The sequence below is a fragment of the Leopardus geoffroyi genome, chromosome D4, assembly GCF_018350155.1.
Source record: "Leopardus geoffroyi isolate Oge1 chromosome D4, O.geoffroyi_Oge1_pat1.0, whole genome shotgun sequence".
NCBI classification, from domain to species: Eukaryota; Metazoa; Chordata; class Mammalia; order Carnivora; family Felidae; genus Leopardus; species Leopardus geoffroyi.
Genome location: NC_059342.1, coordinates 89,197,659 through 89,212,139, shown reverse-complemented (window position 1 = coordinate 89,212,139; position 14,481 = coordinate 89,197,659). Strand labels below are relative to the sequence as shown.

General features: G+C 58.7%; 1 protein-coding gene across 1 annotated transcript in view; it reads right to left on the bottom strand.

Annotated features, from left to right (window-relative positions):
* Positions 1 to 2,527: 2,527 nt before the first annotated feature.
* LAMC3 (laminin subunit gamma 3) overlaps positions 2,528 to 14,481 on the bottom strand; it is a 57,876-nt gene continuing 45,922 nt past the window's right edge. The window contains exons 20-29 of the mRNA XM_045468593.1: positions 14,055 to 14,260; positions 13,600 to 13,676; positions 12,992 to 13,126; positions 11,701 to 11,848; positions 10,538 to 10,681; positions 10,280 to 10,382; positions 7,564 to 7,763; positions 6,853 to 6,999; positions 6,652 to 6,751; positions 2,528 to 4,014 (exon numbers count right to left, since the gene is read on the bottom strand). Coding sequence (XP_045324549.1) covers positions 3,764 to 4,014; positions 6,652 to 6,751; positions 6,853 to 6,999; positions 7,564 to 7,763; positions 10,280 to 10,382; positions 10,538 to 10,681; positions 11,701 to 11,848; positions 12,992 to 13,126; positions 13,600 to 13,676; positions 14,055 to 14,260 — 1,511 coding nt within the window. The 3' untranslated portion in view covers positions 2,528 to 3,763. The remainder of the gene's footprint in view (positions 4,015 to 6,651; positions 6,752 to 6,852; positions 7,000 to 7,563; positions 7,764 to 10,279; positions 10,383 to 10,537; positions 10,682 to 11,700; positions 11,849 to 12,991; positions 13,127 to 13,599; positions 13,677 to 14,054; positions 14,261 to 14,481) is intronic.

Sequence of the window (14,481 nt, the reverse complement as noted above, 5' to 3'; positions counted from 1 at the left end):
CACTGGCTGTTCCCATTTTACAGAAAAGTCAGGAAGCCGAGGCCTGGCAAGCCCACTGCGATGATAAATCAAACCGCTGCCTCCTGGAAGAGTGGGGCTCAGGGTGCAGGAACCAGGGACTAGTTAACAGGGAGGTAATGAAGTCTCACGTCCAAATCAGGACATTTCTGAGAGTGAAGGGTGGCAGCCACAGGCACAAACAGGGACTGTCCCGGGCAAGACGGCACACTTGGTCACCAGTGATGCCCCCCCCCCCCACACACAAACGCAAACACACACAAAACAAGCATGTCCCTGGGGATTGGATCTGGGAAACCTCCTTCCTCACAGACTTGCCTTGTACGTCTTGACCCCTAGGGTTGGGATCCTGGGACCAGCTGGCCATCTTTTCTTCTGTTTGTCCCTAGGGGAGGAAGTGGCCAGGCTGTCCCAAGGAAGGGGGCAGGACAAAAGGGAATGTCCCAAGGTGGGCTAATGCCAAGGGCAGCAGCAGTTCAGGACCCCACTTCCCCAGCTCAGTGAGCACCTGCTGAGTGAGCATCACCGATGCCCATTTGCCCCTAGGGTGTGGATCTAGCCAAGCCGTGTGACCTTGGGCAAGGTCCTCAAGGTACTTGCTTGAGCCTCAGTGTCCTGATCTGCAGAATGGAGGAGACAAGCGCCTCTTACCAAGCAGGGGCTGTTATAACTTTTATGATTTTGGGGTGTCGTAAGCAGACAGTAGAAACTTGCAGGGGAGAAGGGCTTAGGAGCTACGACCCGTGGTTGATGGGAAATATTCCACCTGGAGGCCAGACGAGGGAGCTGACCTGGAACGCGGCCCTCGTAACACACTTCCCAGTCCAGGCTCGGATGACCTGTTGCCCTGGCCAGTTGCGGTGGTTGGCCCCATTAGCCTCTCTGCAGGGCTGAGGCCACCCCACCTTCCAGTGCTCAGCCGCTGGGCTGCATTGCTAGCCAGATGTGCAACAGCTGTTGCCACATTCCACCCAGCACAGCCCCACCTCTGGGCCAGAGAGTGGCTCTGTATACACCAGGCATGACCGGACCGCGTGAGTCATGAGACGTCAAGCCTGAAGTACGTCACCATGGAATGGAGAGGAGGCCTGTTCTCCCACCCCCCCACTCCCATTGGGATTCTGAGACTGGGCTTTGCTGAGTCCCACAGCTTGAGTGGCTAGGGGCTTAATGCCAAGAGCAGGCATCAGAACGGCTGTGTGATCTGTCAGCAGAGAAGGCGGGTGTTGGGAGCGAGGGGCCCGAGGGCATCAGACCCTATCCCAGAGATCTTCAAAGAACCTTCCTCTCCTTTCCCCACTGATACCAGACACCAATCATCAAACTCACTGTACAGCAATGGCCTTCTGTTTCGGCCCCCTTGCCCCTGTCCTCCCTCTCAAATCAATCAAATCACTCCCCAGGTCACTGGTGTCCATCCCCCCCCCCCCCCACACACCCCTCACCCTCCGTGGCCTTGGCTCTCAGGTTCTCTGTGGAGGAACGAGCGTCTTCTCTGAATGCCCTCCCCCAACAGGATCAGGAGAGGGTACAGACAAGCTCTCGCTATATAGCCTTGCACCCAGAGACCCCTGTTATTCTGAATGGGAGTGGGGGGGCCCTGGCCTAAGCTGGGTCCGTCTCTCAAGAGAAGGTGGGATCAGGGCAGTTTCAAGCTCGTCTCTGACCTGACGACATGTAAACCCAGGAACTATGGTCGGAGGGGAGGGGGGAGGCGATGGAGTGGGCTTGTCTTCCATCAAGCTCGGGAAAAGCAGAGAAAACTTCTCTGTGGGGAGAAAAGACAGAGGCAAACACAGAAGGAGAAGCAGAGGCAGAGGCCAGGGAAGAGGTGGGAGGGAGGGGACAGGAGAGTCCCCGCCCTGGGCTATTCCGAACCAGATTCTAGAAGGTCCTCCATATCCTCCCAGCAAACTCCCCTTTTTTATTTAAACCAACCCGAAAGGGGTTCAGGCTACATGGCCAAACCGTATATGCTCCATAGTCCGTCCTACCCACACAACCTGGCTTCCTGGAGTGATCCGTGCTGGCCAGGCCTCCACCCTGCAAACCCTGAGCTATGGAATGTTCCCGCTGTCTCCCCACCCTTTGAGGCCTGGCCCAAAGCCCTCCTTCTCCTCCTCATTGGGGTCGCTCCCTGGGCCTTTTTGTGCCGGGGGACACGTGATTTTGAGTTCACTGTTTCCTGCCCCAGAGGTCAGCAGAGGGCCCCTCATGCTCCCCTAGACGTTTCCTGATAACCCCCTGCAGCAGAGAGGAGAGAGTAGGTGACTATGGTCACAGGACCCCAGCAAAGCCCTCGCCATGGGGAGACCCCGGGCAAAGCCAGTGAGCTCAGCTCTTGCCACCTTCCTGGTACTGCACGGGCGCAAGACGGACCACGGAACATTCTCGTACCCACCCATTGGGTGCTGGGTGTGTGCATCCACGTGCCAGGGTAGTGAGTCGGCACCCACAGCCAGGGCCCCTGCTGCGAACCAGCAGGAGAAGACCAAAGGCATGCCACCCAGCGGGTAAAGGGGTCCTTTATTTTCACATTACACAGAACTGGTTCATGCTGCTGCCAGTGCCCCCTGCCTGGGGCCAAAAGAGCCATGGGAGGGGTGGTGGGTCCCCTGAAGCACCTGTCCCAGGGCGGCCGGTCTGCTGTCTACCAGGAAGAGGGCCCTGGGAAAGGGGCGGGGCTCCGGGAGAAAGTACCAGGAATTCTGGACAGAGGCTGCCGGGGGGGGGGGGGGGGGGGGGGGCCTGGCCACAGGGGGACTCCCCAGCAGGACGGACCAGAGTGGCAGCCAGGCCTCCACACCCTGCAGGGGCCTCCCTGGTGGCAGGTGGGGCCACAGGGCCTTAGGGTCAGTGTCAGTCAGTCAAAGGCCAACTGGGGTCGTGGGGTTACAAAGAGGAGCTCCCACATGACCCCAGTCTCCCCGACCCAGGCCCCTTCAGGCCCTTGAGGCGCAGCTTTTTTGGACAGGCCACAGGCCGAAAGGTGCACCGGGGCCCAGGGCATGTGATCCCCAGGATCTTCCGAACAAAGTATTCTACAAAGTCAGTGGTAGCCGTGCAGGGGTGGGCCATCCTCCCAGCTGGCTGCACAGGCTGCGCCACGGCCCCAGGAGTCCCCGGGCCTCAGGCTCCACTGCTGAGACCCCCCCCCCCCCCTAGGATCTGGTCCCTCGGCTGCGCTGAGCTGCTCCGTGTGTGTGTGTGGCGGGTGGTGGGTGGGAAGCTGCGGGACAGGGGGTAGCTCTGGGGCTGGGGGCTCTGGCTCTCGCGGAACCCCACCCCGATCCCTGCAGATGGCCCCCCTCAGCCTCTCAAGCACCGACTCGGCCTGGGTCCTTGCCTTCAGGAGCCAAGAGTGGGTATGTTCGTGCCAGAGGGTAGCTAACATAACTCCTCCAGCATCCAGAGCTCAGTACTTGACTGTGGACCGACTGTAACGTGGGCATGGAGAGAGGGACTTGCGTGCGTGTGCGCGTTGTGTCCACAGGTACTGTGGACGTGCTATTGACACTGCGGTGTGCGTGTTTGTGCGTCACGGCACGGGAGCGTGCGCCGACGGTGGTGGGCACGGCCGCCTGGGTGAACCGTGTATGTACCTCCACGCTGGCGGGAACGGAGGGGATGCAGGCATGGACTTGGAAGGCGACGTGCACACCGAGCAGCGGGCTGTGGCGGGTGCGCCTGTGGGGTGCGTGCGCGTGCCCGGGCTAGGGCCGCAGCGGGGGGGTCTGGGCGGCCCTCACCGCCAGCTGGCACAGCTCTTGGGCAGGCTCTGCAGAATGGCCTCCAGGTTCCGCTTGTCGGCACGGATCTCCGCGAGGTCGTTCTCGAAGCTCTGGATCTGCAGCTCCTGCTGCTTGGACTCCTGCTCCAACAGCCTCAGTTTCCCCTGCAGGGCCCCCGGCGGGCTCAGCCGCAGCCTCAGGCGCTCCAGTGCCCACTGGGTCTCGTTCAGGGCCTGGGCTGGGGCTTGGTGGGTGTCCAGTGACCCTGCAGAGGGGCACAGACGGCCTCAGCACAGGCCAGCTCCCCTGCAGGCCCCAGAGGCCTGTTCAGCCCCCATCCCGGAGACCCTTGCCAGCCCAGAGTTTCCAGGATCCTGACTGCCCGCAATCTACCAGGAAAGCAAGGGACCCAGAGAGGGCGGTGTGCCCGGCCGGGACAGCCCACTGAGTTCACGTGAAGGCTCTGAAACTTTCCCCCTGGGCAGCCCTGGGCAACTGTTCATCTTTGTTGCTGATAAAAAGAAGGCTCTGTGTGCATCCTGAGTCCACTTCCCAATGCCAGTGTGTGCGCACAAGGTCCCCGTGATTCCTGCTGGCTCCCCCCACATACCATTGTTGATTTGCCAAGAGCACACATTTACAGGTACACCTATGCTGGGATGTGGACGGCCACTGGGCTAAAAAGCAGCATCTCTGGCATTAGATTGAGGGCTGGGAAGCAGGCAGTGGGGTTTCGTCCTGGCCCAGCACGGATTAACTCTGTTTCTTGGAGTTAAGGACTTCCCAGAGCCTCTCCAGGGGTACAACAAGGAGGTGGGGGCCTGGCGCTCAGATTTGAACTTGCTGGTGGTGGCGGAGTGCAATCTGCAGTCTGTGTGTCCCACCTGGCCCCTGTCACCTTGTCATTTAAGGGTGACATTCAACAGGAAGGCAAGGCTCAGGCAGGCGGGAGAATAGTGGGGAGGGGGAAGGAGGTTCTAAATGGCTTCTAATCCCACGGGATCCCTATGGGCCTAGGGCTCTCGCTAGCCCTGAATTTCCCGGGCAATGAGGGTGGTGGGTGGAGGGCAGGCAGTGGCAGAAGCTGAAACAGGGGCAGGAAGAGGCAGAGGAGAGCCGAGCCTTGCCAGCCTGGGCAGGTCCTGCTCCCCGCAAAGACCTCAAGAGGCCCCACCATCCACAGGGAAGTCCAAACTGCCCGGCCTTCTAGCAAATTCAGGTTCAGGCTGCCGGCACATTCCACGTGCCCCTCTGGGGCTCCCAGGCACCGGGGTGGGGTCCAGCTGCGGGCTGTCCACTCCTGTAGCTCCAAGTCAAGCACGGCACCAGCACGAGCAAATAAATGATCGCAATCGCCAAAGCAGCTTTACCCTCACAGTGTGCTTGCTCTGTGCTGGGCACTGCGTCCTGTACTCCGGGTCCTTGGCGCTGGGTATGGACCGGTGGCTACAAGGGGGCACTCTGAACTGGTTAGACCCGCGTGTGAACCTCAGCTTCCCCACCGCCTGGCTGTGGGGCCCTGGGCACACCGTTTAAACTCTCCGAGCCTCGGGGCGCCTGGGTGGCGCAGTCGGTTGAGCGTCCGACTTCAGCCAGGTCACGATCTCGCGGTCCGTGAGTTCGAGCCCCGCGTCGGGCTCTGGGCTGATGGCTCAGAGCCTGGAGCCTGTTTCCGATTCTGTGTCTCCCTCTCTCTCTGCCCCTCCCCCGTTCATGCTCTGTCTCTCTCTGTCTCAAAAATAAATAAACGTTAAAAAAAAAAAAATAAACTCTCCGAGCCTCAGACTGCCCGTCTGCAAAATGGCAAGCGAACCTGTATCCTCGCCTCGAAAGCGGAGAATGAGGATTCCAGGAGATCACGTGTGCAAATAGCTTAGCGTGGGCCTGGCATGCAGGCAAAACGCAGAATGTGGTGATTCTTCCCCTTATTAATAATGATAAATGAAATGCCGTACGTGGGTGAGCCTGAGGACGTGACACTAAGGGACAGAAGCCAGCCACAGGAGGACAAATGCTGTGTGAGTCCACTGATAGGAGGTCCTTAAGAGTGTTAAGTTCATAGAGACCGAAAGAGAACGGGGAGGGCCAGGGGCTGGGGGCACAGGGAATTCACATCCAATGGGTGCAGAGTGGTTGGGTTGGAAGTCGGGAAAGTTCTGGAGACAGATGGTGGTGATGGCTGCAAAACACTGTGAATGTGCTTAAGGCCACTGAAGTGTGTGCTTAAAGATGGTCACAACGGCAGATTTTATGTTATGTGTATCTTACCACAATTTTTAACACTGCACACCTGCTGTCCCCCCACCCCTTCCCCTGCTCCGAGGCCTCCATGCTTTGGTGGGGGCTGTCCCCCTCACCCTGAAATGTCTCCTTACTGAGGCTCTTCTCGATTCTTCCTCCTCCCTGAGAGCTGCTGTTGACGGACTCACACCCCACAGCGTGGCAACCGCCTCTAAGTGACCCGAGCGTTACTCCCATTTTACAGATGGGGGAACTGAGGTACAGAGAGGCAGAGTGGTTTTCCCAAGGTCTCACGGCCAAGCCCCAGCACATGATCTCGATGCCAGATGGCTTCTGTGACATCCTCTCTCCTCCTCTGAAACCCTCAACACCCAGGGCCGATCTGCCCCTGTGGTACCCGCACACGTTCTGTGTGTGATGAGTTTTCTGTGTCTCCCTCCCCACCCCCCAGACGAGTGGCCCCCGGGGGCACACAGTGAATGGACACCAGCCCCACCTCGCATGGGGGCCTGGGGCTGTTACAAATGCTTGTGGCTGGGGAGGAGGGGGAACCCTGTGTAGACGAGGGCAAGGAGGAAATCTCTAGGACTGAGCCTCACAGAAGGTCCCCGAGGTGCTCCAGGGACCCAGGGGATCCGGGCCCAGCCTTGGGTCTCCTTACCCAGCCTGGCAAGTAGCTCCAACAAGGCCTGGACGTCCTCTTCCAGGGACGTGCGCGATTCCCAGATCTGCCGCTCCACGGCACGCAGCCCGGCACCCACCTTGGGAGGGAGGGAAAGCTTGAGCGCGGCGCCCTGCTGGCTCCGGGGCCAGAAGGAAATGGGGGGTGTGTGTGTGTAGGGGGGGGTCTGGGCCCACGTACCTGCTCAGCTTCCTCCAGCTCCTGTCGGCGGGTTTGTGAGGCTAGCACCTGCCGTGAGGCCTGTCGGAGCGTCGCCTGCGCCTGGCTGGACAGCCGGCCTGCCCGGCGATGCTCCTGCTTCCCGTCCCTCAGCAAGGCCCTGGCGAGCTGGGGGGTGGGCAGCAGAGGCAGGGAGAAGAGGGGGAGTGGAGTAAGTCCTTTCAGAGGTAAGGAGCACGTCCAACAGTAACGCCAAGCAGTCATCGAATCGCGCACCAGATCATTCATTCATTCCACAAGCGTGTCCCGGGTGCCGGCTACATGCGCAAAGTCAGTGGGGGCTGGGGGAGGCACCTGGGCTAGACTTCGGCCCCGGTTCAAAAGCAAGAGCCTAGACGTTTGGGGAGCAAAGCCCAGCAGATCTAGGTGAGGTTCCTGGTCGCGTGATTTAAGTTCCTACACCAGGCGGGTACTCAGGGTCCCCACCTGTCCGACAGGGACAACAGTGACACCTGTTTGTCGAGGACTCGACAGCTTGAATGACGCTCCAGGGCTCAGAGCCTGGGAACCACTGAGCCCTCAGAAAGTGTGGAGCATTCAGCACTGTGTACACGGAAGGGGGCAGATCTGTAGGGACTACGTTTAACCTCCACAAGGGCAGCCCTTGTATGATAGCCCGCCCACAGGCCCAGGAGGCAGGGATGTCACCGCTGTCACATCGGTGGCCCTGACCTTAGCACTGTCCTCAGCCAACGTCTTGGCTTCACGGCCCTTCTTCTTGGCACTGGAGGAGACAGACGCCGCATTTCCCAGCATCCTCTCTGCCTGCTTGGTCTTCTTTTTCAAGTCTGGAAGGAGCCTGCCCCTGACCACGCCTGCCTTCCTCCCCAGTGTGGCCCGGTCCTTGGGCGAAGGAAACTGCTGCTTCATTCCTGCAAACCCGGACAGGCTGGGTCAGCGGGGCGGGCTCTTGGCTCATGACCCTCGAGGGCCAGTCACCACCAGACGCCCGACCCTCAGACGACGTGAGCGGAGGTTCGAGACGCAGGAGACACACGTGTAACCTTCTCAGGCTCGTCTGGGGAACAAACAAATCATCGGCGACACATACTGCTCGGTGAATGTAAAGATTTGCATTATATCGTGAAATTTATTATAATCACAAAAGTACACGGGGCACCTGCGTGGCTCAGTGGGTTGAGCGTCTGACTTTGGCTCACGGGTCGTGAGTTCGAGCCCCACATCGGGCTCGCTGCTGTCAGCACAGAGCCGGCTTCGGATCCTCGGTCCTCCTCTCTCTCACCCCTCCCCCACGCACACGCTCTCAAAAATAAAGAAACGTTAACAAGTAGATAAAAATGACTATAAAAAATAAAATCACAAAACCACACGGTGTTCAGTGCCTGGGCCAAGGCTGGGAAGTCACCCTTGGCCGATGGGGAGTCACAGCACAGGACCCAGCAAATCCACTCAGCTCTTTGTTTTTGTGTCTCATCGATTTCTAAAAGGGCTTTAGGCAACTTACAGTGATAGGTAAGTCAACGACTGGACCGCTAAAATGAAAAACCAAGGGCCATATGTAATTGGGGGATGAGGAAGGGAAAAAGAGGGGTGAGAAGTGCCAGAAAATTAGGATAAGGACGTGGCAGGCAGTGAATGCTCTATTTACCTCTGAGCTTCCTAGCAGCCAAGATAAAAAGAGAGGTATTACAATGTGCATAGGTTTGATTATCTAATCAGAAGTAGTTTCCCTCTGTAAAGAAGAGACACTTTCTCCCTTCCCTTCAGATAAAATTCTAAGGGAAATCAGGAATACCGATTATAGTCAAATTTTTGAAAGAATCAAGCCTTCTAAGGCAGAATACCACATCCTTTTTCTGAAGATAATCCAGAAATAGGATCGACTTTGCTTCTCGTACACAAAATTGGCTGTTACTTAAAACACACTCCACGGAGAACTAACTTTATGGGGGTATTAACAGATGTCAGGAGAAAACATCAATTAAGCTTACATAAAAAGAACCAGTTTTCTTTAACGCAGGACTTCTCAGAGCCTTTAATAGGGGCACACTGTATGGCCTCAAGAAGGCGCCAGAGTAGTGACATTTCCTAAACTTATTTGAACACAAACCCACTCTTGATAGATCATGTCTTGGGCTAATTCACTCCGTGAACTTTCCTTTCATCCTGAATGCCACCTGGGCACAGGCCAATGGGTAGTGACAGAGGGTGTCTCGGAAAAGGGGCAGGAAGGGGGGAAAGAACCTGGGGTTAGAGGTTTGCGATGAGTCCTTGTGTGGATCACAGGACTGCACCAGGGAGGCAAATTTCCATGCGGTATATCCAACAGTGAGAAGGTGATGCCTCGTGAGGTAGTGAGCACACAATCACTGGAGGTAGGCAAGCAGAGGGTGCGTGAGTCCCCTGCCCCCTGAAGGGGTTGCTTTAGCAACCCTGATCATTTTAATGTCCTAAAATCCTAATATTCCACCACCACGTATCATTGGATTTACATTTTCCTAAACACAACTCAGAGCCAAGTGCACGGGGCCACGCCTTCCCCATCGGAAGCCCCCGACCGGTGAACGACCAAGACTTCAGACCACAGAGGAGCCACAGAGGAGCCTAGAGAATAGGAGGCACTGACCAGCTCACCCTCTGTCCCAGAGGCTAGGGGCCCCTGGCTGGAGCCACATCTCTCAGAGGCAGTGGGGAGGGTCGGGAAGGAAGTCTGCAGAACCGGGATCAAGCAGGGCCTGGCTTCCGGTCTCAGACCCCAAGGGGCCTCCGGCGCTGAGCGTGTTCCTGTTTTATCCAGCTCGTTGGTGCAGAGCCACGGATAAAGGGCAAAGAGGACATCAGAGAAGCCTATGCCACAGGGGGACACGGAGCTGGGGAATCCTAACGCTGGACGGTTTCCATTCAGCACCTCTCTGACCCAGGGACAGTTACCACCAATCCCTTCCCTCGGTCTACACATCTATGAAATGCGACCACTTAAGCCTCATTTTCCTACAGCACAAAGGAAACCTGGACTGGCATCGACCCCCACCCCCTTCCTAAAGAGAACTCTGCCTCCCTCCCTGCGGCCCCAGCTGAGCCCTGGACGGCGGCAGCCATTTGTACCAGGTGGCAGGACCCCCGGCCAGGGCAGACGAGACCAGGAACGGATAGTCGATGGCATCAGATTCGGCCCCGACGGGCTCCGTGTGTCGTCTGATGGCTGACAGCCATGTGGGTGAGTACCCGGTGGGAGGTGTGTGAGGCCACGTCAAGCAGCCCCGGGAGGGGTCCCGGCCGGGGGTGGGGGGAAGTGCTGCTTGGCTTATGCCCACACAACTGGACTTCGTCTCCTGTGGCCCGGCTGCCCCGGCTGAGGCAAGAGTCCAGGTGGCTGTCACGGGCAAACATGCATTAAGAAGCCCAGGGCTCGGCAAGGCGCGCATACCCTCCAGGTCGGCCAGCAGGGTCCTGGCCCCCGTGACAGTCACCGTGGCAGCCTGGACGGATGAGGAAGCCCGGGTCAGGGCGGCTCTGGCCTGCTGGCGTAGCTGGAGAGAGAAGAGAGAGGCTCGGCAGGTGGGAGACACCGGAGGGATGGGAGGAACTATTTCGGGTCTTTGCCTTTCCCTCTCCTGGACCGCCCACCCCAGGACACCCGCGGGGCAGCCCGGCCAGGTGCCTGCCTCAAAGGACGTGAGCCCACCTGTGTGAGGGGCTCGGTCTTCCGCAGCACGGCCTGGGCGGTGGCCTGGAGGACCCGCGCAGCCTCGGTGACCACACGCTCTCTAGATGCAACTGTCTTCTCCAGGGCCTGTGCCTTCAGACCCAGGGCCCCGGCCTCGGACTTCTGCAGGGAGATGATGGGCTCAGGCAGGGCCTGGCAGGAAGGTCCGTGGGGCAGATCCTCTACCGGGTGGGAGGCGCCCAGGGACAGGAATGGCGGGGATAGGGCTGCCTGTGGACCCCAGGAAGAAGGGGAGCCAGGGCGGGAGACACCAGGCTGGAGAACCTGTCTCAGACTCCAGCCCTACCCACTACTAGGAGCCAGGCCTCCCTGACCTGCATTTCCTTCCCCAGGTCCACAACCTCCGCTGAAACTTTGGGGCCGGACGTATTTCCAAATTCAGAATTTTCCCGACTTGAGAGAAGCAGAGCCGTGCAGGTGCTGAATATCATCTAACACCTTTGGTGGCATCCGGGGCCACGTTCAGGGCCAAACCCCTTAAAACGTGCAAGTTACTCTTCACGCTTGGGGTGAGGGAAGCGAGGACCCCAAATATGCAGCTTCGGGCCAGTCAGGTTTGGCCCCCAGGGCATTTGTATAAGCTTAGTCTCTTTCTTAAAGCGCAGTTCCTGAGTTTTGGGGTATCAGGATCACTGGGGAGACACGACGGAGCTGATTTGTCCGGAGGTGCTGAGGGCCACTTTGCATACTGTGCGTGAATCCGCTCCCGGCCCCCACGGACACAGCCCTAAAATTACCTGAGGGGTGAGCTCTATCTCGCAGAGGAATGAACTGAGGGTGCCGGGAGGGAAAGTGACCTTGGCCAAGGGCACAGATCTGGAGCAGTGGCGGCGCTGGGGATTTGATCCCATGTCCGTCTGGTGCCTTTGCTAATGCCACTATGGAGAAGACACCTGCCCTTGCTATTATTACCACAATCAACAACAAAGACTGGCCGAGCTCTAACTGTGCCAGGCAGGCGCTCTGCCAAGCCAGGGAGGTGGATTATCTCGTGTTCATCGACTGCCATATAGTTAAAAATAAGCCACATCGTCTGCCTCTGCCTGGGCCACGCTGGTTTCCCAGCTGCCACATTCTCCGCCCCCCGCCCCATGCAGAGCTCCAAGGACGGCGGGGCTGACCAGTGCTGCAGGGGCGGCCGGCGAGGCCGGGCGCAGGGCTGCATCCACATCAGCTTGCTGCGCGGCGGCCAGCGCCCTCCCAGCTTCGGGCAGCACCTCTGCCGCAGCCGTGCCCAGCGCCTTCTGGGCGGCCTGGACCTCCTGGTATCTGAGAGGAGACAGCAAAGGTGGCTCACAGGGCAGGGCACGGGGCTCTCCTTCCCCGTGGATGTCCCCCCACCCCCCAACGGAGCCCTCTGGCAACCTCCCAGGCAGACCTGCCCTCTGCAGGGTTGGCACCCAGCAGCTGGCCCCGAGACTGGCCGCTAACTCGGCAGCTTTCGAATGAATGGAAAAGGCAGCAGAGGCACCACATTGTTTCTTCACTCATTCAATTCACACGCTCTCTTCTGAAGGGGCTTGGGCTTGGTTTCCACTCGAGAATCATATGTTTTGCAAATATTTGGAGCCTCTGGCTGCATCACTAAGAGGAAAATGCCTAGTGTTGGAGAAGGGGCAGCAGTCCAGGCCTCCGCCTTGCCCTGGGGTGACCTTGGGCGTGTGGCTCTCCAGATAAATGGATAGCCCTGGGCTCTGAAGACCCTTAGCTTCAAGGTGCTGTAGTTAACCACCTAGAACAGGTTTCCTGTCCCCTCCAGCTACCCACACCCTCCCCTCTCCGCCCAGCTCCACAGTGAGCACAGCTGGGACACAGACCCCCGCTGCTGTCTCTCATCCCTTCCCCACTTCTCAGAGAGCCTGTGCTCCCACCCCTGCCCCGGGAGTGGGTCATGTGACCTCACCCACCCTACCCCGTGCCAGTGGGCTCACGGCTGGCCACCTGATCTGAGCTGGGCCAATCACATTCTCTCATCTAGGAAGTCAACTCGGGACTTAGTGAGGCCTTGCTGGGTCTCTCTTGACCCTTTGACTGAGGAGGATAGAAGAGGGTCACCCAGAGGAGAGAAGCAGAGGCCAAGAAGGAAGCTGGTGTCTGAAAGGAGCTGCCTGGGGGGTCTGGGGTGGGGCTGGGGGACACTGCAGGGGCAAGAAAGAGAGAGGTGCTGCTCTGGACCCTCCTGGTTCAAGTTCTCACGCCTTCTCTCCAGAGGCTGAGCTTAACCCCCAGGCATAAATGTGTTCTTGTAAGGTACCACCCAGTGGGCCCAAGACCTCAGACATCCCCACCCGTCCACCCAGAGGGCGTCAGGACTCGGGACGGAAGCCAATTCTGGAACCAGCAGCCTCCAGCCAGGCCCCGTCAGCTGCAGGAGGTCAACTCAAGCTTCCACCCACACCCGGGAGGCCTCACCTGTCCTCCAGTTCCTGCTGGGCCTCCAGGGCCACTCTGCCCTCCACCAGACTCCAGAGAAGCGCATAACTGGTGTTGGAGGCGACCAGGGCCCTCCGTGCAGTGGCCTCAATCTTGGCAGTGGTGTCCCTGTGGCTGTATGGAAATGCCCATTTGACTGTCACCAGGAGCCCATGCAGAAGGGGGCCTGCACCCAAATCCACACCTCCCAGCATGTGGGACTCCCACCATCCCAGACAAAGTCCAGCCCCAAAGGCCAAGTTCTTCTTCTCCCTCTGCTGGACGCACAACAAAGGCTGATGGGAAGGGACCCACCCATGCCCCCGTGCCCGTTACATTGAGTTTATGCCTGTTGTCCTGGCATAATGATCATTAGGGCCTCTTATCACACAAAAAATCTCAGTTTGGACAATAATGATATGGTCACCCTCATAAAGACATCACAGAAGAGAGTGGTCAGGACGGCCTGGGTTTGAATCCAGGCAGAGGGGCACCTGTGCAGCTGATCCTGATCTGGCAACCCGCCCCTCCGCCCCCGAGAAGGACTGGGCTCCCTTCCAGACTGTGTGGGCAAGACCTCACCAGGCTCCCAGGGCCTGAGGCCTCACCTCCTGGCAAGGGCACGGGCTTCGGTGGCCAGGTGGCTCCAGGTGGTGGGCTGGCTGGACCCTTCCTGAGGAATCACCTTTAGAGAAGAAATGGAGAGGGGAGGAAGCTGATGGCCATCCTTGAAGAGCAAGGGCCCCATTCGGCTAAATTCCTGGGCAGAACTAAATCGTGCCAGTCATTTTATATACGCTCAAAGGTAGTCTCAAAGTCAGCACCCGGTGAGCAGATCCCAGAACGTAGAAACAGCAGTAATGACACCCACCATTCATTCGATGGACATTCACTCTCCCCCTGGAACATGCCTTGTTCTATGCAGACATTATCCCACTATTCAGCAGAAGGGGCGCTGTGTGATCCCCCTCCCCCCGCCCCCGCCTTCCGCAGATGAAACGGAGACTCTCCAAAGAGGCCCAGCCCAGCCACTAGGTCACCAGGTGGGCCCAGGACGTCGTACCAGAGATCTGAGGACAAGGGCCGCCTGCAGAATCTCCTCCTCCGAGGACTCCAGCGCTGCATCTAGGTCCGCCAGCTGGATGCAGGTCTTCTCTGTTCCGGCCCGGGCACAGTGGACACTCCTGCTCAGCGCGCGCAGCTGCTGCCGGGCAGCCTTCACAGCACCTTCGAGGCCTGTCACCTGCTCCAGGAAGGCTTCCCGGGCTCCTGCATGAAGCCCGGGTAGAGTCCAGGGTCACAGAGCAGTTGATGCTTTACAACAAAGCACCCACCTTCGGGGGCCCCCATCTGTGCCTGGACTCTGCCTGGGCACAGCTTAGCTCTGTCACCAGACTTGAGCACCAACCACTACCAGTCAGCCCCAAGGGAAGAGCCTTCTCGTTTTACAGATGCCAAGACTGAGGCCCCGAGAAGGCAAATCACGACCC